Source organism: Pelophylax lessonae (assembly GCF_965119305.1).
Source record: "Pelophylax lessonae genome assembly, chromosome: 4".
Taxonomy (NCBI): Eukaryota; Metazoa; Chordata; class Amphibia; order Anura; family Ranidae; genus Pelophylax; species Pelophylax lessonae.
Window position 1 is genome coordinate 618,322,649 of NC_138771.1, and position 23,869 is coordinate 618,346,517.

At 42.0% G+C, this 23,869-nt stretch overlaps 1 protein-coding gene across 1 annotated transcript in view; it reads right to left on the reverse strand.

Moving 5' to 3' along the window:
• Positions 1–23,869, reverse strand: part of LOC309553443 (NACHT, LRR and PYD domains-containing protein 3-like) — an 88,149-nt gene that overhangs the window by 47,543 nt on the left and 16,737 nt on the right. Inside the window, exons 2-3 of the mRNA XM_082254644.1 lie at positions 14,247–14,329; positions 8,997–9,145 (exon numbers count right to left, since the gene is read on the reverse strand). Coding sequence (XP_082110770.1) covers positions 8,997–9,145; positions 14,247–14,280 — 183 coding nt within the window. The 5' untranslated portion in view covers positions 14,281–14,329. The remainder of the gene's footprint in view (positions 1–8,996; positions 9,146–14,246; positions 14,330–23,869) is intronic.

Below are 23,869 nucleotides of genomic sequence, written 5' to 3' on the forward strand. Positions count from 1 at the left end.
GATTGTACTTTGCCCCTCTCTTCATTCCTCCTCTCTATTACACAATTGCTAAGAACGTTCTAATTTGTGACCTATTTATCTTTTACACTTCCACTTCCTCATTTCCACTTCCTCATTTCTCTTGATTTTATACCTTCATCACTTACTGACCTACAGCCTCCAGGAATGTGTGACATGAATATCTCAGGAGGGTGCAGACGGCAGCTGAAGGGACCTCATCCTCGCCTATGCAAGAATGAGGAAGTGGGAGTGTGGAGGGACAATATCACATTTTTTACAATTGGCGATCAGCTGTTTTGTAAAAGTGATCCAGGTGGCTCTACTGATCACTTTTATGGTAGCTTGAAGTGTTGACTCCCTCCCGCCACTGCCCAAGGTTGTTCCTGGGCTTTCTCGTTCCTCTGGAATCCTGGGACCATGGTAAACAGCTGGAATAATTAGATACAGAGGGAATTGAGGAACATCCATTGCCCAATCTCCTCTGTGACAAATGAACTCGGAAGCAACAATAAATTTGTCACTTCTGGTTTCAGAGCTCTCATTCTTCAGCTACTGTAGCCAAGAATGTATCACCATCTGTGCTTGATTATCTGCAGTGAAGAATGGGGGAGACATTAAGGGTCTAACAGATCCCTAATGTCACCATAAAGAGTACCTGTAACCTGCCCATGTAAAGATTCGTATCAATATGTAAACATCAATTGCATCACACAGTGAAGTGAGAAAGGCCCCTTTAACACTTGTGCAACTTGTCCTGAGACTTGGGACTGCAAAGTCGCATGAAAAGTCGTACCCCATGATTTCCAATGAGTACTGTTCACATCTGTGCAACTTCAAGTTGCAGCAACTTCAAAGTAGTCCCTGAACTATTTTGGTCTGACTTTGATGCGACTTGAGTTCCATAGATCTCAAGATTACACAGGCATTGCTTCAAGTAGCATTGAAGTCACGTCAAAGTTGCATCAAAATCATTCAACTTTCAGGTCGGTGTAACGCTCCTGCGTTTTTATAGTAAGCTGGATTTGCAGCTGCAGAATCTCCACTCAGTAGTCATGTAGAGATGTGTTGAAACACCAGATCCAACTCTCCAGACTCATCACTGTGGGCCTGTCTGCTTCAGCATACAGATATACACACACTCAATAAGATGTTCCTGGAGTGATGGGATGTATATGACAGTATGGAGGTGATGTGCTGAAGGGACAGGTGTGAGCAGTGACAACAATGATAAGCACTTGATAGAAATGTCTAGGAGAGTAGTAGATGGTAATAGGTAGAATGCAGATAGGTTAGTGATCATGTATGGTAACAGGTGGTGAGGACAGCAGATGATATATACAGGATAGACTAACCCAGTGCAAGGATAGATGGTAGTAGACTCAAGAGCTATGTAACAGTGCAGATGATAGAATTAGTATGCATAGATAGTAACAGTCCTTAATGTGCAGAGGTAGATAGTGTAAGTTAGTTATGGAGGAATCCCCTGTGGGGTACTTATCACTAGTAAGGTTAGTAAGTAGAGGGGTCCGGTAGTGAGGGAGTGATCCGGTAGCGAGATACGGGATCAGTAGCGAGGTTCCGGTCTGTTCCAGGTAAAGAGAATAGCTGGAGGCTCCGGCAGCATAAGACAAGGCTTGTGAGCATGCGGTAACATTGAACGAACAATGTGAGAGAGAAAGCCGGCGATTGAAATAGCCGCTCAGAGCGGCGCTCAGCGATGATGTCATCCGGCTTAAAGGTATATGCGTTCCACCTAACTAAAAAGGTGGGACGCAATATAGAAAGGAAAATGGGCAATAAGGGTACCAAAGGTACCAGAATCTTACAGTACCCCCCCCCCTTAAGGCCGGCTCCGGAAGGCCTATAGTATTGGTTTCTCCGGGTATTTAGAGTGAAACCTTCTTATAAGCCTAGGTGCGTGAACATCAGAAGTATCCAACCAGGTGTCGTCTTGGGGTCCATAGTTCTTCCATCTTATGAGATATTGGAGTCTTCCTCTGTGGATACGAGAATCCAAAATCTCCTTAATCTCATATTCTTCTCCACCTTCAACTTGTATTGGAGGTGGAGGCAAGATGGTAGGCCTTATTCCTTGGTTAGGAACATGTGGTTTCAGTAGCGACACATGAAAGATGGGATGTATTCTGAGATCTGCCGGTAAGGTGAGTTGCACTGCAGCTTTACCAATGAGTTTCTTAATTGGGAAGGGTCCCAGAAATAAAGGTCCAAGCTTTTTGCTAGGGATCTTTAACCTTAAATTTTTTGTCGATAGCCAAACGAGGTCCCCAATAGCATATTGCGGAGAAGGTCTTCTACGAAGGTCGTAGTACTTTTTTTGTTGACTATGAGCGTGTGAGATGGTGGTATTAAGTAAACCCAGAGAGTCTTTTATTTGGGTAAGATAATCCGAGGCTACTGGGTTACTTGATGGTAGGATGCGTGGTGGAAGAAGTGTGGGATGAAACCCATAGTTCAAGTAGAACGGACTTTGCTTAGTAGTACTGTGGGTTGCGTTGTTATAAGCAAATTCCGCCAGAGGGAGGAGGTCCACCCAATCATCCTGTAGGTATGATGTGTAGCAACGCAGATATTGTTCTATACACTGGTTGACTCTTTCAGTCTGTCCGTTGGTCTGAGGGTGGTAAGGAGAAGTGAGCTTTCGCTCAATCCGTAGTATTTGACATAGAGCTTGCCAAAACTTGGAGATAAACTGTGAACCACGATCGGATAAAAGAGTCTTTGGAATTCCATGTAACTTGAACACATGTTTCATTAGTAGTTCCGCTGTTTGTTTAGATGAAGGTAGTCTGCGAATAGCAGTGAAATGTGCCATCTTTGTCAAATGGTCCACTGACACTAGAATGGTATTAAATCCTTTGGAAGGTGGTAGTTCTACTATAAAGTCTAAGGACACAACTTCCCATGGAACCTGGGGTATTGGTAGACTGCAGAGTAGACCAGATGGTTTTGTAGTGTCAATTTTGGACCTTGCACAGATGTCACATGAAGAAACAAATTTTTGTACAGACGTCTTCATATCAGACCACCAAAACTGCCTGGTAAGGAAATTAAGGGTTTTCGTCATACCCATATGTCCTGCCATAGGCACATCATGTAATAATTCCAAGATCTTGGTGCGCATAGTAGGGGGTATGTAGAGTTTGTCGTTGTAATAGAGGAAGCCTTCTGCATCAGTACTTAGTTGTGGTGGAGGTGAATCCAATCCTATACTGTGCAAAATCTCTTCCTTCAGGGAACGAACAACACCAATAATACGTTCATAGGGTATTATAGGAATAGAAGGGATTTCGGCGCAGTTATCTTCGGTTAATCGTGATAACGCATCCGCTTTTTTATTTTTGTCTGCAGGCGTGTAGGTCACTAGGAAGTTGAATTTTAGGAAGAATAATGACCATCGTACCTGCCGGTGGGAAAGAGTTTTGATAGTCTGGAGGTATTGAAGGTTTTTATGATCTGTATATATGAGTATTGGTAATCGGGTACCTTCAAGTAGATGTCGCCAATTCTCCAGTGCCAGTTTTATGGCAAGCAACTCCTTTTCACCCACTGGGTAATTCACCTCTGGGCTGCTTAGTGATTTAGAGAAGAAAGCAACTGGGTGGAGTGGTGAAGTATTTGTTGGTCGTTGGGAGAGAACTGCTCCTACTGCCATGTTTGACGCATCTACCTCCAGAATATATTGGAGGGATTGGTCTGGATGGCGTAGTATGGGAGCAGAAGTAAAGCTTAATTTTAACAAGCGGAAAGCTCCATTTGCTTCTTCTGACCATTTGAATGGTTTCTTTATACTTGTAAGTTGTGGGAGAGGTCTCACAATAGCAGAGAAGTTCTTGATGAACTTCCTATAGAAGTTTGAAAATCCAAGGAATCGCTGTAATGCCTTACGAGTTGTTGGTATAGGCCAATCCAGAATACAGGATATCTTGCTCATATCAATCTTGATTCCGGTTTTGGATATGATGTATCCTAGGAATAATATTTCTTCTTTATGAAATAGGCATTTTTTTAATTTCACGTATAGATTGTGTGCGAGTAATCTGGATAACACAAGTCTTACATGTTTTATATGTTCAGACAAAGATCGAGAATAGATAAGTATATCGTCCAGATATACCACAACACAGACATCAAGTAAGTCTCTAAAGATGTCGTTTATGAACCGTTGAAAAGCTGCGGGAGCATTACACAACCCGAATGGCATCACAAGATATTTGAATAATCCGTATCTGGTTCTGAATGCTGTCTTCCACTCATCTCCGTCACGGATTCGGATTAGGTTGTATGCCCCTTTTAGGTCCAATTTAGAGAAGTAGGTAGCCCCACGCACTTGTTCAATAAGTTCAGGGATGAGCGGTAAAGGATAGCGATCCTTTATCGTAATGGTATTTAATTGCCTATAATCGATAATAGGCCTAAGACTTGAATCCTTATTGCGGACAAAGAAAAGTCCTGCAGCTGTGGAAGAAGTAGAGGGTCTGATGAACCCTTTTGTCAAATTCTCATCCAAGTATTCCTTGAGATGAGAGAGTTCATCCTGTGAAAGAGGATAAACATGACCGAAAGGCAATTTGCTGTTAGGGAGTAGATCGATAGTGCAATCATAATCCCTATGGGGAGGCAATACTTGAGCATTTTTCTCAAGGAAAACTTCGGACAGATCTTGATAGCATAGTGGTGCAATCTCATCTGACACCACAGACAGGATCCTTCCATAAGATGGGAGGTTACACGTAATCTCGCAATAGTGAGAAGGGAAAGTTATAGTCCGTGTTTTCCAATCTATGGTTGGTTGATGTGTGTGTAACCAGGGAAGTCCCAAGATAATGGGAAAATGGGGTGAAGATAGTACATCAAAAGTGGTGGTCTCCGTATGAGACTCGTTAGCAGTGACAAGGAGTGCTTGTGTCTGATTGGTGATTGGACCAGAAGATAACGGAATACCGTTAATGAAACTAACAGAGACAGGTTTAGGTTTTGAAATAATAGGTATTTTATTTAAAGTAACAAAACGTGTATCGATATAATTCCCACAAGATCCAGTATCGATCATAGCCTTGGTGGTAATCCTAGTCTGGTCCCACTGTAATGTTAAATGAACAAAGAGATAGGGATTAGGAAAATAAGTTGTTAATCCCCCTAGCAAGACATGTGAACACTCACCCTCTTTTTTGCGGACAAGGGGACAGACGCTTATCAAATGATCCGGGGATGCGCAGTACATGCAGAGGTTTCTGGATCTTCTCCTGGCTCGTTCAGTAGTTGATAAAGGTGGGCGTATGGTTCCTACCTCCATAGGAGTAGGGTCAACGGCCGAAATCCGAGAAGGACTAGACAATGGCATTGCCATTTTCTCAGCCTTTCTTTCTCGCAGTCGCCTGTCAATGTTGATACTGAGTTGTATTAAGTCATCCAAAGTGCCAGGTAAATCCGCTCGGGCGAGCTCGTCTTTAACGGCTTCTGACAGCCCGAGTCTGAACTGAGTTCGCAGAGATGTATCATTCCACCCTGAATCAAGGGTCCATCTTTTGAACTCTGCTACAAAGTCTTCAACAGGTCTCCTTCCTTGTTTTAAAGCCCTCAATTGAATATCAGCAGTACTCTGCCTATTGGGGTCTTCATATAAGCTAGCGAGTTCCGCTAGGAATAAAGGATAGGAGTTGAGAAGATGATCATCTTTCTCAAAGAGAGAGTCTGCCCAGGCCCGTGGATCACCCGTTAAGTATGAAATAACGGTACAAACTTTAATTTGATTAGTAGGGTAAGTACGAGGTTTTAGCAAAAAAAGCAATTGACATGCGTTTTTGAATTCACAAAATTTTTTCCGATCACCTGTAAACACTAGAGGAGGGTTTATTTTAGGTTCAGGGGGCTGAGCAGCAGTAAGCTGTGAAAGACGGGTTACCTGCTGTCTCAGAGTCTGGTTTTCATCTTTTACTTCAGTAAGAGCAAGTATTAATGCATTTACTTGTTGTGTTAATTGTGTCACTTGAGTGGGTAATTCTGCTGAATCCATTTTTTAGGTTCGTTCAATCTGTAACGCTCCTGCGTTTTTATAGTAAGCTGGATTTGCAGCTGCAGAATCTCCACTCAGTAGTCATGTAGAGATGTGTTGAAACACCAGATCCAACTCTCCAGACTCATCACTGTGGGCCTGTCTGCTTCAGCATACAGATATACATACACTCAATAAGATGTTCCTGGAGTGATGGGATGTATATGACAGTATGGAGGTGATGTGCTGAAGGGACAGGTGTGAGCAGTGACAACAATGATAAGCACTTGATAGAAATGTTCAGGAGAGTAGTAGATGGTAATAGGTAGAATGCAGAAAGGTTAGTGATCATGTATGGTAACAGGTGGTGAGGACAGCAGATGATATATACAGGATAGACTAACCCAGTGCAAGGATAGATGGTAGTAGACTCAAGAGCTAGCAATCTATGTAACAGTGCAGATGATAGAATTAGTATGCATAGATAGTAACAGTCCTTAATGTGCAGAGGTAGATAGTGTAAGTTAGTTATGGAGGAATCCCCTGTGGGGTACTTATCACTAGTAAGGTTAGTAAGTAGAGGGGTCCGGTAGTGAGGGAGTGATCCGGTAGAGAGATACGGGATCAGTAGCGAGGTTCCGGTCTGTTCCAGGTAAAGAGAATAGCTGGAGGCTCCGGCAGCATAAGACAAGGCTTGTGAGCATGCGGTAACATTGAACGAACAATGTGAGAGAGAAAGCCGGCGATTGAAATAGCCGCTCAGAGCGGCGCTCAGCGATGATGTCATCCGGCTTAAAGGTATATGCGTTCCACCTAACTAAAAAGATGGGACGCAATATAGAAAGGAAAATGGGCAATAAGGGTACCAAAGGTACCAGAATCTTACAGTCGGTCAAGTGTGAAAGGGTCCTAAAGGTATCGCTGTGAAGGTCGGAGTGAGAACAATAATTCTAGAACCATCTAAAATCTCAAATTTTTAACCTGTAAAGGCTTCTAAAGTGTCACTTAGGTACTGTAGCCATTTAATGGGGGCACACAATTTTAGGTTTTGACATGTTGGGTATCTACAGTATTTTTTCAATGCAACCCCAACTTTTATATTTTATGAAAAAATTGGGTATTATGTTTGTGCGTGCGCATTTAAATTCATTTAAGTATAGATTGTCGAAAAGACATACTCTTACAGTAAGTCCCCCCATGCTCCATTGGCGCCGCTTTTGGGCAATCCATTGTTCCCTCTGGGCGTCTGTCCCTTCGCATTTGAGTGGCGGACAAACAAGGAATTTTTTCGGTTAGCGGATCTGTGTGACCGAAAGGGTTTGCTTACTAGAGCTCAGTTACAAAAGAAACACTCTCTCCCCATGAAGGAATACTATCTGTACTCCCAAATCTCCCACTATGTAGGCTCCTTTAAATGAATCTGTGATATTACCACTTCGACTCCTATGGAGCACCTATGCCACACAGTTGATAAGCAGATGGGCTATATATCCACAATCTATAACTTATTGCACAAAGACAAAACTAAATTACCTTATATGTGGCGCTGGGAGGAGGACTTGGGTGAGGAATTAGATAGAACAGAGTGGAACACATTAGCTCAGCTTAATTCAAAATCCTTACTTAATACATCTTTGATAGAAGCTAATTACAAAGTATTCTTGCGATGGTACATGGTCCCGGTCAGACTGGCCGCTGCAGTTCCGGAAACCTCTCAGAACTGCTTTAGGGGATTTGGCCAAGTGGGCACAGCATTTCATACCTGGTGGACGTGTGCGAAAGTCCGACGGTTCTGAATCCGCACATACAATTTTATTTATTCCCTCACACATATTAACCTGGTGAAATCTCCCCATAAGGCACTTCTAGGCAAACTGATTGAGGGGGCACCAAAACATGCCAAGTGCTTTATAGCATTCATATTCCCAGCTGCCAAAATAGCTATAGCCCACTCTTGGTGGACTCCGGTGGTGCCAATCGAGCTGCTGAATGTCAAGCTGACCTGGATCATGATAAATGAGAGGATGGTGGCAATGCTCCGAGACAAAATGCACCTCTTTGAGAAAACATGGGACCCTTGGGTGCGGTACCTAGCAGGCCCTCCATGACCTGAGGAGGAGCCTTTGTTTGACAGGACCACATAGTCTGCTTGTGATCCATGTCCCCGGGCTCTTGAATCTGGACATCGACACTTTCCCACTACTACTTCTAATCTACTACCTATTTCCTTCTTTTCCTTTTCCCATCTTTTATCCTTTCCTTGTTTCTCCCCCTATCTCTTCATCTCCTTTTTTTTGAAATGTTCAATAACATGACAAGGTTGTTAACTTTGCCGATGTGTATGCCACTGTTCCATTGTTCTGAAACTCCATGTTAAATGTTTTGGAAGGTTTCTCTTTCTTGTTTCATTCCATGGTCATGGACACATTTGTACCTTTATGACTTTTTCTTGAAAATTAATAAAAATATTGAAATCTAAATTCATTTAAGTTTGTTTTTTCCTTAAAAAATTAAACTGCAAAGCATTTATTCTCCAGGGTCTCTGTTTACAGAAAGCACATAATGTTTGGGGGTTCTAAGTAATTTTATTGCATAAAATGCTGCATTTAACATGTGCATAAATACATTTAAAAAAAATTGCCCTGGACAGCAAGTGTTAATTTATTTACAAGTCAGAAAACATGAAAATTCTTAGCAATTGTGTAACAGAGCGGAGGGAGGAAATGCTGAAATGAAGAAGAAATGGGTAGCGTAATTGAGGGTGTTATCTAAATTTGTTGTCAATATAATGTTTTTAAATTGAAGTTTATGTGTTGAAGTTTTTATTGATGAAGATATATAAAGATTAGGTGAAAAAAAGAGAAAAAAAAAATATGTCTAAAATGTAAGCAATTAAAGCTGACCAAAAACCATTACATTCTCTTTATTATAGGGTCACCCTTTACTAATGGGTACTTTACGTAAATATATATTTTTATCTTACTTCTGCATTTAGCACATTCCGAGACTGCAGTTCGGACAGGAGGGTAAGAGCGTTGACATTTTCCAATATGTGGGTCAGATCATCTTTGAAATACTCATGTATTAGCCTCACTGATGCATCCTCATACTGGCACAACCTCTTAATGCTGTCTAAAACAAATATAGAAAAAAACACAGTTACAGGTGTGTGGACTTACCCTAGGTCTAAAGTTAACATATATATATATATTTTTTTGCAATTATTTTATTGCGATGCATGTGACCCTGTATTCCACTAAAACATTTAGAAGTAAAAGTCCTATCTAAGCGCATTTTCTGTGAGTTGACTGCCAATGGCGTTTTTAGCCAGAAATCCTACTTTATGTTCCTCTGTAAGTAGTTTCCCTTTCTTACTAGGGTTCGGACTTCCCTGATTTTACTGTATGTCTAAGCCTAACTTTCGTCCCCTTCTACAATGCCTTTGCCTCAGTAGCCAGTAGGGACACTACTTTATACAATGCCAAAACAACTGGTTCACATAAAAAAATAAATTTTGAGGTAGGTGATTTGTATTTTGAAATTATAATTAGAAGCCCTAAAAGGTAACTCCACTTTCATGGGGAAAAAAATTGCAAATAAAGTAAAAATAATATAGTGTACTCAATTGCGAGTCATATTGTAACTGGATATTATTAAAAATTACCTTTCCTTTTCAATCTTCAGCTCTGTCATTTTCTGAAAATGCAATACAATATGGCTGTAAAGGGTTTAAATACCAGCGCTATGGAGTTTCAGTACTTTTTTTGGACTTATTTGAACCAAAAAATGGTGGTGTAAGCTGCCCCCAACCTACCACTGAGGTAGTAGAATGGTAAAAAAGTGCAAGTGATGTTGGGACCGGCGCTACCACATAAATATTATGTCTGTGTAATTCCATAAACCGTATAATTCATATAAAAAGTGCATATAGTGCTTGAACCAAAGTGCTGCGTGCTAAAAAACTTTTAATACATTCGCATGGGCTGTGCTCAGTGTACCATATAAAATCACATGTGTACATATAAAGTGCTGAGTGCTATTGATAGCGTGCTATAACAAAGTTTGGCGCCAGTGGGTGTACCACCGATTGCACCGTTGCTTACCGCACTCTTAGGAAGGTGGCTCAGCACTCCCTGGTCACTAGAACAGAAAATAAGCCTCCATTGCGTAGTATATACTTGTTAGGGTGAAACAACGTAGCATCCACTCACATTTAGGGAGTTCACTATCAGCTTGAGGTGTTCGCCGGGTCGCTTCCGCGTTCCACCGGCTCAAACCACCGTTCCCGGAAGTGACGTACTGACGTACGCAAACCACGCCCTACGCGTTTCGTCATACGACGTCATCTGGAGCGTGCCATCTATCGCTACTCCCGGTCTTTTTATAGGCTGGGTCGGCGCCATCTTAGTGTACCAATTTGAGGCCGGACACGGCGGCCATCTTGGTGCACCCATACCGCAGTCTGAACAGTATAACTCATCATGTGAACTCCCTATTTGCTGCGTGTGCCGTATACATAAACATACATTTTATTTAAAACTTAGAATACGACTCCACATATTAAAACACTATAATATGTTAAAATACATTATGTTTTGTGCCATATTGTGCGAACCAGTGATGTGTCTGATTTGATCGGAGTGAGCCGATAATCAGTGCTGCCGACACATCACTGGTTCGCACAATATGGCACAAAACATAATGTATTTTAACATATTATAGTGTTTTAATATGTGGAGTCGTATTCTAAGTTTTAAATAAAATGTATGTTTATGTATACGGCACACGCAGCAAATAGGGAGTTCACATGATGAGTTATACTGTTCAGGCTGCGGTATGGGTGCACCAAGATGGCCGCCGTGTCCGGCCTCAAATTGGTACACTAAGATGGCGCCGACCCAGCCTATAAAAAGACCGGGAGTAGCGATAGATGGCACGCTCCAGATGACGTCGTATGACGAAACGCGTAGGGCGTGGTTTGCGTACGTCAGTACGTCACTTCCGGGAACGGTGGTTTGAGCCGGTGGAACGCGGAAGCGACCCGGCGAACACCTCAAGCTGATAGTGAACTCCCTAAATGTGAGTGGATGCTACGTTGTTTCACCCTAACAAGTATATACTACGCAATGGAGGCTTATTTTCTGTTCTAGTGACCAGGGAGTGCTGAGCCAACTTCCTAAGAGTGCGGTAAGCAACGGTGCAATCGGTGGTACACCCACTGGCGCCAAACTTTGTTATAGCACGCTATCAATAGCACTCAGCACTTTATATGTACACATGTGATTTTATATGGTACACTGAGCACAGCCCATGCGAATGTATTAAAAGTTTTTTAGCACGCAGCACTTTGGTTCAAGCACTATATGCACTTTTTATATGAATTATACGGTTTATGGAATTAAACAGACATAATATTTATGTGGTAGCGCCGGTCCCAACATCACTTGCACTTTTTTACAATACAATATGGCTACCTGGAGTTCTATACACAGAATGTGTACTGACCACCCCCCAGAAACATAATTTCCTGGTTGTGTGATTGGCTCACTGTCATGGTCTTACCTTGCCCTCCTGTTGGTAGCCATCTTGGACATGTGCAGACTGCTGCCTCTTATAGACTCTGATTGCATCATCACTTCCTGCTGTTTGGGCGTCGCACATTGATGATGTCACACACCTGACTATATCTATCACCTGCAGGGTTGCAATCATTGCCCTTGTGTTTGTGCTCCAAGGTGCATCTCTGCTAGCAGTTTTTTGTTCTCTGGGTTCCTCTGTGCATGACCTGGCTTGGCTGACGACTCTCCTGGCTCTTGACCTGGCTTGGCTGACGACTCTCCTTGCTCTTGACCCGGCATCGGCTGACGACTCTCTTGGCTCTTGACCCAGCATTGGCTGACGACCTGGCTTTGGCAGACGACCTGGCTTTAGCAGACTACCCACTTCTGCATTCGACCCCAGCTTGGAGTACTCCCCTCTCCTGGACTTGACCCTAGCTTGTTCCTGCTCTCATTTCCTCACTGTTGCTGTGCGATTATTATTTTTGTTGTTCTTCCAATAAACTGCTTCATTTTACCTGCATTCCCGTGTGGTCTGGTTTCCTGGCACTCTGACACTCACCAATTTTCCCAATAGTGTACACTAAGATACAAGTCAGATATCAGGCATCCCCTGGAGCAAGAATGTAATTTTTGGTGAGATGCTCCCAATAGGAACACGTCTGAAGAGATGCATAATTATGAAAATGCTCCTATTAGACCCACTTAGCACAGAGGATTTTCTTCAGAATTACAAAAGGTAGGAATCTGCAACAAAGGTAGTTATAGTCCCTGCAATGTACATAGATGACTCAGAGGGGAATGTTTTTTTTTCTCAACAAAAATGAGTTACGCTTTAAGCTCATCCATCTCTCAGTATGTATCCTAATCACATTAGCATTTCAAACACTAAGGATGAAGCATTATCACCCAAATTGATTTCCCAAAAAAAAAATACTGAATCTCGATCGAATCCGGCCTAAAATGTTGCAATGTAAATTGATTTGATAAAATTTGCTATGGCTATGTTTTCTAATTCTGATATGGTAATCAATGTTTTTCCTGATAAACAATGCCAAGTCTAATCATGGTGACCCCTATTGGTAACCTTTACTGTTACAATAACACTAAAACTAGCCCAAATAGTAACCTTAAGGCCCCTTTCACACTTGTACAATCTGAAAGTCGCGCTACATTGATGCGCAACTTTGACGTGACTTAAAGCAATGCCTGTGTAATCTTGAGGTCTATTGACCTCAAGACACATCAAAGTTGGCCCAAAGTATTGCAGGGACTACTTTATAGTTTCTGCAACTTGAAGTCGCACAGATATGAATGATACTTATTGGAAATCATGGGGTACAACTTGTCATGTGACTTTGCAGTCCCAAGTTGCACAAGTGTAAAAGGGGCCTAAAGTGCCACTAATCTCTGGTTTAAAAAAAAAAAAAAATAAAGTATGCATTCCTAATTCAAAAAAAGTCCCCCTTATTAATCTCAACCTCCTTCAAATTTCCAAATTCCTTTTTTTTTACTGCTGTAAACCAACTTTCTGTTAGTGGGTGGCTACGTTCTTTCTCGATAGTCCCACTGCATGTAGGAACATAGCTACCCTCTCTTGCTCACTCGTGATGAACTATGGATTTGTGGTGTGCATAGAGTAGCGCACATGCCTGCAACTAACATGAACTGCTCATTCCAATCCAACAGAAGTGCTAGGAAGAGGAGAGGTTCGGGAGCTCACAGACAATGTAGGAGACGCCTGAGGGGGGACATGATAGCAATTTTTAAATATCTCAATGGGGATCTCAGCTTAGAAAAAAAGCTGTTCAGGCGAAGGGATTGCATGAGGACTCGGGGGCACACAATGCGATTAGAGGAGAAGCGTTTTACCCTCAGGCAACGTGGGGGGTTCTTTACTGTTAGGGCTACAAGATTGTGGAATTCTCTACCACAAGAAGTGGTTTCTGCGGGTAGTATGGTGGCTTTCAAAAGACTATTAGACGTACATCTCAAGGATCAGAACATTCAGGGGTATGTGAGATGATTACAGCCACACACACCTACACAGGTTGAACTGGATGGACTATTGTCTTTATTCAACCTCACCTACTATGTAACTATGTAACTATGTAACAGTAAGAAACAATTTTTATGAAAAATAGATTATAGAGCCATTAAAGGGATATTAAAGTCTCATTTTTGTTGTTTAAAATAACAAACATTTTATACTTACCTGCTCTGTGTAATGGTTTTGCACAGAGCAGCCCAGATCCTCCTGCCCATGACGGCACTCATTGCTCCTCCCTGCTGTTGGGTGCCCCCACAGCAAGCAGCTCTGTCAGTGATTGACAGCATGTGGGAGCCAATGGCTCCCACTGCTGCCAAAAGCCAATCAAGAGCATGAGTTCCCAGAGAGCCAAGGCTCTTGTGGACATCGCTGGATCAAGAGGGGGCTCAGGTAAGCATTAGGGGGGCTGGGGCGGCTGCTGCACACAGAAGGTTTTTTTGTTTTAAACTTCATGCATAGAATTCATGAAGGTAAAACACCTTGTGCTTTTACAACACTTCAAATAGTGGATGGATTTTTTGGAGAATGAGGATATGATTTAGTGTCACTTTAATTTTTTTTTTTAAGCCATATTTACATAAAAGTTTATGTTAAAAAGTTAAGGGAAGAATCACATTTTTCTTACCAGCATTGCTGACACTTTCCTGGTGCCTCTTCATCCTTTCAGTTGGTAATTTGCAGCAGAAATGATGCCATTACAACATACACCTAGATACATTGACAAGATAAGTATTGAACATTAAGCCAACCTTGATTCATTAGTCTAAAATATTATTAAGCTTTAAAATTCACACTAACTCTCCCTGTATATCTAACACTAACCCTCCCTATAATCCTAATACTAACCTTCTCTGTATTTCTAACACTAACCCTTACTATAAATCAAACATTAACCCTCCCTATAATCCTAATACTAACCTTCTCTGTATCTCTAACACTAACCCTTACTATAAATCTAACACTAAACCCTCCCTATAATCTTAATACTAACCTTCTCTGTATTTCTAACACTAATCCTTACTCTAAATCTAACATTAACCCTCCCTATAATCCTAATACTAACCTTCTCTGTATTTCTAACACTAACCCTTACTCTAAATCTAACATTAACCCTCCCTATAATCCTAATACTAAACATCTCTGTATTTCTAACACTAACCTTTCTTGTAACTCTAATACTAACCCTCCCTATAATCCTAATACTAACCCTCTCTGTATTTCTAACACTAACCCTTCCTATAAATCTAACACTAACCCTCCTTATACTCTTAATACTAACCTTCTCTGTATTTCTAACACTAACCCTTACTCTAAATCTAACATTAACCCTCCCTATAATCCTAATACTAAACGTCTCTGTATTTCTAACACTAACCTTTCTTGTAACTCTAATACTAACCCTCCCTATAATCCTAATACTAAACGTCTCTGTATTTCTAACACTAACCTTTCTTGTAACTCTAATACTAACCCTCCCTATAATCCTAATACTAACCTTCTCTGTAATTCTAACACTAACCTTTCTTGTAGCTCTAATACTAACCCTTCCTGTATATCTAATTCTAACTCTCCCTATAATCCCAACATTAACCCTCCATATAATCCTAACACTAACCCTGTTTGCAACCTTAACACTAACCCTCCCTATAACTCTAACACTAACCCTCCATATAATCCTAGTGAAGAAGAAATGTCACCGGTAGGGTTGGACGAAGGATTTGGTCCAACCAAAAAGTTGGCCCGAGTATCGCCTGTTTACCCATTTGGTGAACACCTGAATTTGATGGGGGTTTGGCAGGTGTTTGGCCCGCCGAACGCCCTGCAATGCACTGCGTGCTGCACAGTGCATTCAAAGCTCTGAATAGATGGTTGTTAAGGAGCAGGGCTGGGAAGCCGGCTGCCACGTCCTTAACAACAGATGAGTCATCAGCTGTCAATGGGCTTCCCCGCTGATAGCTGAATAAAAAATAAATAAACATTGCCAGCAATTAAAAAAAAGGACAAAATAAATGCTGTGGAGCCCCAACAGTCCATACCAGGCCCTTTGGGTCTGGTATGGATTTTAAGGGGAACCCATGCCAAAAAAAAACAAAAACACGTGGAGTCCCCCCCCCCACCCCCAAGTCCATGCCAGACCCTTATCTGTGCACACAGCCTGGCAGGCTAGAAAAGGGGGGGGGACGAGTGAGCACCCCCTCCTTCTGAACCATACCAGGTCACATGCTAGGGGGATTGGGGCTTTAGGATGGGGGGGGGCTCTGCCCCTCCCACCCCAAAGCACCTTGTCGCCATGTTGATGGGGACAAGGTTCTCTTCCCCACAACCCTTGGCTGTGGTTGTGAGGGTCTTCGTGCAGGAAGCTTAACCCGAATCTGGAAGCCTCCTTTAACAGGGGGGCCACCAGACCCCCCTATGTGAATAAATATGGGGTACAAAAAAGAGTTAAAAAAAAAAAAAAACAGTAGACAGATTTTTGACAATTCCTTTAAAAAAATAAATAAAAACACAATGTCCTCTGATGTAGATCCAATGCCCCCTGCCACTGACGGACCCAGTGCATGTTGGGTTGGTGATGTCACAAGGGGGCACCAGGTAAAGTCATCATGTGACTCCGCCACTTACCTATATAAGAACTGTCACACAGCGGAGCCTGCAGTAGGCGGTCAGCCTTCATTGACGGCAGAGTGTTCTTTCTTTTTCACTCATTCACTCCTCTTTATCTCCTATTTCCAGCCACTTCCCATCTGACTATCCCCCTTCACCCCTGCCTTTGGAGGTCACTTTTTCTTTCAGCTTATCATGGCTTGTGGGTTTTCCCCTGATTATCACCATCACATCTTTTACTATATGTGTCTCAGTTCTGGGGCTTCTCACTGTTGTAATTGAAACACCAGATATATATAGATACTCACCCTCCTATATATCATATACCTATATACACCAAAATTATATGCATATTACCTGGTTACCACTGCATTGGTGATTTAGCCCAATTTATTCACACTCTTTGTCACTGATTCTGACAATGCTTCTTGTCATTGATTTCCTCACATCACCCTTTATATCCCTGCCCCCCTCCTTTCTTCACTTCACTCCTTTCCTTCACCTTGGGTCCACAGTCTCTTCCCTGCACTTATGGTTTTGCTCCAACTGGTTTAGATTTATTCATACTGTTACTGCATTATATTGCCATGCAATATCTTATTACTTACATATATATCCATATATCTCTCCAGTTACTATTATACCATCAAGCAGGATGTGGCACCCATCACCTATGAATTCTTACCTGGCCTTCCATTCTGTTGCCGTGCATCCACGCCCCGTCAGCTCCCGGACCAGACTTGATTTTTCACCCTGGGACGGTGCTCATCCACCATGTTCCAATTTTATAGCCGCATGTAAGTGCGACTCCCCCATTTGGGGTATACATACTTAGGTTGTAGTCTCACAACTGCTGGCTAACTATATGCATATCCACATCCAGACTGATTCCATTTATTTCTGTATTTTTATACAGGCATACTACCTCATGCTCCTGATGAGTGGGCATATAGGACCCACGAAACGCGTAGAGCTCACACTTCAATTATGAGTTATGCATGTCATTCTCTTATTCATTGATGTTAATATGTTATCATGCTTTTACACTATGTATTGATGTCTGCTGTCTATATGCATTTATGTGTATTATATGTACAAATAAATTTGTTACTGCATACTTATGCTTTTTACTCATTTACATTTCTGCATCCATCTCATTCAAAGTCCCATGGGGTGTTCTCTTTTTGTTTTCTTTCTTTTTCCTTAACAAACGATGAGTCATCAACTGTCAATGTAGATAGAAAACATTAGATAGACAAACCAAATATATAAATACAAGCTGCTGGCAGCAATGCAACAGGACCATGTGTGATAAATGTGATAAAATAAGAAAAGTTGCCGCACTAAACATAAGTATTGAATAAACAAGTGTCCATAAAGTATGGACGACTCGTGCTGTTCTGAGTAATACAAGTGAAATGCTTGATGATATTCAATTGAAGTGAATATAATAAATGCCCGTTCTGGTCACCCAAGTACACCTCCACCAGTAAGCATATAGAATGCCTCCTTACCAGAGGTCTAGACTCCACATTATAAGAGCCTAGACAAACGTGGTACGTACGCACAGGAGATCCGATCAGCTTCCTCTATTGTGCTGCAGGTGATGGTATAATCATGGTTGATGATAAAGATTACTCCATAGCAAGGTCCATAAGAAAGAGATAAAACGGCCACATAGTGTAAAACAGTTTGACAGTTTATTAAAGGTAAATGTGCTAAACACAGAAATCCAGTAGAAATGAAAAATATTTGTAATACAAGTGAAATGCTTGATGAACACTTGTCGATCGACTAGGAATGTTATGGATTTTGGATTTCTAAATGCCTGATTTCTACTGGATTTCTGTAAGTTTTTAGCACTATTACCTTTAACCGGTTGCCGACTGCGCACAGTATATTTACTGTGGCAGTCAGCCCCCCGGCCAGGCAGAGTGACGTAGATCTACGTCACTCGCCTGTCTACGTCACTCGCCTGCAGACTTGTATAAAGTACTCAAAATTTCTACTTGAGTAAAAGTACAAGTGCTCGATCAAAAAATTACTTGAGTAGAAGTGGAAGTGCTCGCAGAAAAAGTTACTTAAGTAGAAGTACTAAAGTATTCAACATTTTTTTTACTTAAGTATTGCAAGTAGTTTTTTCAAAAAATTTGCTACTTAAGTACTAAAAGTAAAAAGTACCAGTAGTTTTGAAAAAAAAATTCTACTCAAGTACTAAAAGTAGAAGTACAAGTACTGTGTTATGTAGTTATTAAAGAAAGAAGTCAAAAGTTTGAACATCATATTGTTTTTTATTATTTCAAATGATTTATTCAAATGATTAACCTGTGTTTGTTAGTAGTTTCTTGATGCACTTTAAGCGCTGTAGCACCATTTATTTGTTTGTTTCATATTTTCTTTTTATTGGAAAGATTTGGTATAGCAGCTTTTATTATACACAGCCTTTATTTTCCTATGCGCTGATTTACAAATGACATTATACACATTTTTTTGAGCTTTATGCAACCTGCCATCTACTGTTCTGGCAGTGGTAATTTTTTTAAAAGTAACGAGTAACTATGCAGCACAAAAAAAAAATACTTAAGTAGAAGTATCGAAATCATCGAAAAAATGTAGTGAAGTAAAAGTAGAAGTAGGAGAAAAAAATTCTACTCTAGGAAAGTACAGATACCGCATTTCGGTACTTAAGTACAGTACTTAAGTAGTTCTACTTCGTTACTATACATCTCTGCTCGCCTGTCACTGTGATTGGCTCGTTCAGGGAGGAGTGCGGGCGTGTGACCGGCGGACCTGATGTCCGCCGGTCACTCGCCGATCGTCGGTACAGCGGGAGAAAGGCAGAGCGGCTTATGCAAACAAGCCGCCTGTCATTCTCCCCTGTGTAAAAATGGAGATCAGACGGTTCTACTATGTAGAACCGTTGATCTTTGTTTTTACACCAATAGCCATGTCCCAATACAGTTAGAATCACGCCCCTAGGACACACTTAACCCCTCCCTGTCCAATACAGTTAACCCCTTCCCTGCCAGTGTCCTTTTTGCAGTAACAGTGCATATATATAGCACTGATTACTGCAGTAATGTCACTGGTACCCCCAAAAGTGTCAAAAATGTCAGTCAAGGGTCCGATCTGTCCGCCGCAATGTCGCAGTACCACAAAAAAAAATCGCAGATCGCCACCAAAAATGACACCAAAAATGACAAAAATCTTTCCCTTTGTTAGTAAACGCGATAACTTTTGCGCAAACCAATCAAAATACGCTTTTTGCGATTTTTTTTTTACCAAACATATGTAGCATAAAACAATTTGGCCGAAAATGTTAAAAAATTTAGATTTTTACATTTTTTGGGGGGGGAATTTCATATAAAAAAGTGAAAAATATTGTTATTTTTGCAAAAATTACGCTCTTTTTTTGTTTATAGCACATGCTCAAAAAATCGCACAGGTGATCAAATACCACCAAAAGAAAGCTCTGTTTGTGGGAAAAAAAGGACGTGAAATTCTTTTAGGTACAGCGTCGCACGACCGCGCAATTGTCCGTTAAAGTCACGCAGTAAAAAAATCGCAAAAAAACCCCTGGTCAGGAAGGGGGTAAAATCTTCCGGGGCTTAAGTGGTTAATAAACTGTCAAACAGTGTTACACTATGTGGCCGTTTTATCTCTTTCTTTTGGGCCTTGCTATGGAGTAATCTTTATCATCAACCATGATTGTACCATCACCTGCAGCACAATCTGATTGGATCTCCTGTGCGTACATACCACACTATTATAGACTCTTATAATTTGGAGTCTTGACCTCTGGTAAGGAGGCATTCTATATGATTACTGGTGGAGGTGCACTTGGCTGACCAGAATGTGCATTTCTTATATTCTTTCAATCGAACATTCATCAAGCAGTTTGATTTGTATTACTCAGAACAGCATGAGTCATTCATACTTTACAGACACTTGTTTATTCATGATTTATGTTTAGCGTGGCAACATTTCTTTCTTTATCAGCTGTCAATGGGCTTATCTGCTGACAGCTGAATAAAAAAAAAAAAAAACATTGCCGGGAATGTAAAAGTAAAAAAAAAAAACGGTGTGTTCCCCCTTCCCCTACTCCATACCAGGTCCTTCAGGTCTGGTATGGATTTTAAGGGGAACCCGTGGCAAAATTGCATATAACTCTGTGTAGCACCCTCCTAAGTAGGTGCTAGGAAAACACATTTGGTGGCTGTGTTCTGCTTCTCAGAAGAGCCAGATATGTTAGTTTAGCCTGTCACATGTTTCCAGGTGTGACTCATTGGGTCTAAGGGAGTCTCCCCACTGTATCCAATGAGGAAGCACGTTGGACAGTGGAGGAAACCTAACCAATGGCACACCAGCGTTTATTGTTGTCCCAGTGGGTGGGCATTGCTGCAATGCATGCTGGGATTGGCAATAAATCCTGAGGGAGCATGTGACACGGTGTCTTTTGGCAGGAGCAGAGTCCCAGGAGGAGGAGGATGGCTGTCTCTCCTCCTGCAGGTGTGAGGAAGGTGGTTCAGGTGGTCAGCCTGTGAACCAAGTGTGGAGCTGGACTGCAGAGGATCCCGAGCGCTGACCAGTGGAGCTGTTTGGTAGAGACTTTGGGAAAAACTGTATCGTAAGTACCAAGAGGTCTGCCAAAGGGTCTGCCTAAGAGAGGAGACCACTCCAGAGATGTCAGGGGGAACAAGGAGCCAGCTCACACAGAAGTGTATCAGTAAAGGGGGTGCTGTATAGTTAACCCTGAAGATTACGGACAAGGGGGGTGCCAGGAAGGACCCTGAATTTGTTCAGCAGTACAGTCTACCTCAGAGTAGAGCTTGCCTCAGGATACAGTTTACCTCAGGAAGCTCAGCTAATTCCTTTCACAGCCAAGGGCAAAGTGAAGCAGCGGCTTAGCCGTGAGTATCGTTACTCTGCGCTTCTCAGCGTTACTCAGTGCTAATCAGCATTATTCAAGTTGTCCCAGCATATTGTGCATAGTTCTGTTAAGTTGGAGTATCCCACTCATTCCCTTCTCCTATCCAAGTTCCAAATAAAATATAAAAACCAAAGATACTGGACTGCTTCTTGTCTGAGGTAAAACACTTGGAAAAATGCCAGACTGTCCTATTGTTGATAATGGTAACCCAGGGGAACCCATAACCAGCAGCTCCCAAGATTAAAACTCCCTGTAACCCCCAAACCTAACACTAGAGGGTTCATTTACAAAGCATCAGCATGGCTTTATCAAGGCCATATCACTGCTTTAACCACTTAAGCCCCGGAAGATTTTACCCCCTTCCTGACCAGGGGGTATTTTGCGATTCGGCACTACGTGACTTTAACGGACAATTGCGCGGTCGTGCGACGCTGTACCTAAACAAATTTGGCGTTCTTTTTTTCCTACAAACAGAGCTTTCTTTTGGTGGTATTTGATCACCTGTGCGATTTTTTGATCACGCGCTATAAACAAAAAAAGAGCGTCAATTTTGCAAAAATAACAATATTTTTCACATTTTTTTATATGAAATTTCCCCCAAAAAAAATGTAAAAATCAAAATTTTTTAACATTTTCGGCCAATTTGTTTTATGCTACCTATGTTTGGTAAAAAAAAATGCAAAAAGCGTATTTTGATTGGGTTGCGCAAAAGTTATCGCGTTTACTAACAAAGGGAAAGATTTTTGTCATTTTTGTTGTTTTTTTTTAACGCGTAATGGCGGCGATCTGCAATTTTTTTTGCGGTACTGCGACATTGGGGCGGACAGATCGGACCCTTGACTGACATTTGTGACACTTTTGGGGTTACCAGTGACATTTCTACAGTAATCAGTGCTATATATATGCACTGTTACTGTAAAAATACACTGGTAGTGAAGGGGTTAACTTTATTTGGGAGGGAGGGGCTGTGTGTATCCCTAGGGGCATGCTTTCTACTGTGATTGGCTGTGGCTTGAGCTGTAAGGACACTGATCAACGGATCTACATACTAGATCCGTGTGATCAGTGTCTTTACAGCGAGGAGAATGACAGGTGGCTTGTTTACACAAGCTGCCTGACATTCTCCCTCTCCCCCGCCGATCGCCGAGTGACCGGCGGACATCGGGTCCGCTGGTCACGCACGCGGGGGGGTCCGTGACCACGCGGGAGCGGGAGCGCGCCTCCGGGGGCGCGCGCTCGCTCCCTAGACCCTCACAAGCTAGTGACGTAGCCCTACGTCATTTTGCCTGTGAGGGGCTGACTGCCGACGTAGATCGGCGTTAGGCAGTCGGCAAGTGAAAACAAACACACAAAACGAATGAGAGTAAAGCAAGAAACAGGTCATGGTCACATGACCTATAAAGGCTATTTTTTAGCCATGGACCAATGACCCTTAACCTCCCTAAAATCTTCACACTAAACTTACCTAATGCAAACTCTCCTGTCGCCCTAACACCAGTAATCTACTCTTTTAACCCTCATACTATATAGATGTTGGTAGATCTAAAAAGATTGCAACATGTAGCTGCTTTGTACTTGCCAACTATCACAGTTTAAATTCCCTTGTCCCCTGAAGTTTTAGTCCCGTGCTGTGTCCTAATATCTTAGTATGAAGTTTTGTTATTAATGCTGCCCAGCTCTGCCCTCTTGCTGTGTACAGATGACTAATCTGCAGACTCTGTGTTTACATGTAAATAACTGGCATTGATAGGTAAATAGTGACAGGATTAATATGTAAATAGCTGTGGACCGGCGGCATTAATATGTAAAAAGAGGAGGCATTCATATGCATATGATGCCCCCTGAGGTCATATCCACCATCACTTCTGCTGAATACTGCCCACTGGGGAGGTAAAGGGGAATGCTTAACCGCTTGCCGACCACCGCACGACTATTTACTGCGGCGGTCAGCCCCTCACAGGCAAAGCGACGTAGTACTACGTCGCTAGCCTGTGAGGGTCTCGGGAGCGAGCGCGCGCCACCGGAGGCGCGCTCCCGCGCGGTCACGGACCCCCCTGTGCGTGTGACCGGCGGACCCGATGTCCGCCGGTCACTCGCGATCGTCGGGTGGAGAGGGAGAAAGGCAGGCGGCTAATGTAAACAAGCCGCCTGTCATTCTCCCCTGTGTAGGAATAGTGATCATACGGTTCTACTATGTAGGACCGTTGATCACTGTTCCTACACCTCAAACCACAGCCAATCACAGTTAGAATCACGCCCCTAGGGACACACATAACCCCTCCCTCTCAAAAAATGTTAACCCCTTCACTGCCAGTGTATTTTTACAGTAACAGTGCATATGTATAGCACTGATTACTGTAGTAATGTCACTGGTAACCCCAAAAGTGTCAAAAATGTCAGTCAAGGGTCCGATCTGTCTGCCGCAATGTCGCAGTACCGCAAAAAAAATTGCAGATCGCCGCCATTACGCGTTAAAAAAAAACAACAAAAATGACAAAAATCTTTCCCTTTGTTAGTAAACGCGATAACTTTTGCGCAAACCAATCAAAATACGCTTTTTGTGGTTTTTTTTACCAAACATATGTAGCATAAAACAAATTGGCCGAAAATGTTAAAAAATTTTGATTTTTACATTTTTTTGGGGATGGAATTCCATATAAAAAAATGTGAAAAATATTGTTATTTTTGCAAAATTGACGCTCTTTTTTTGTTTA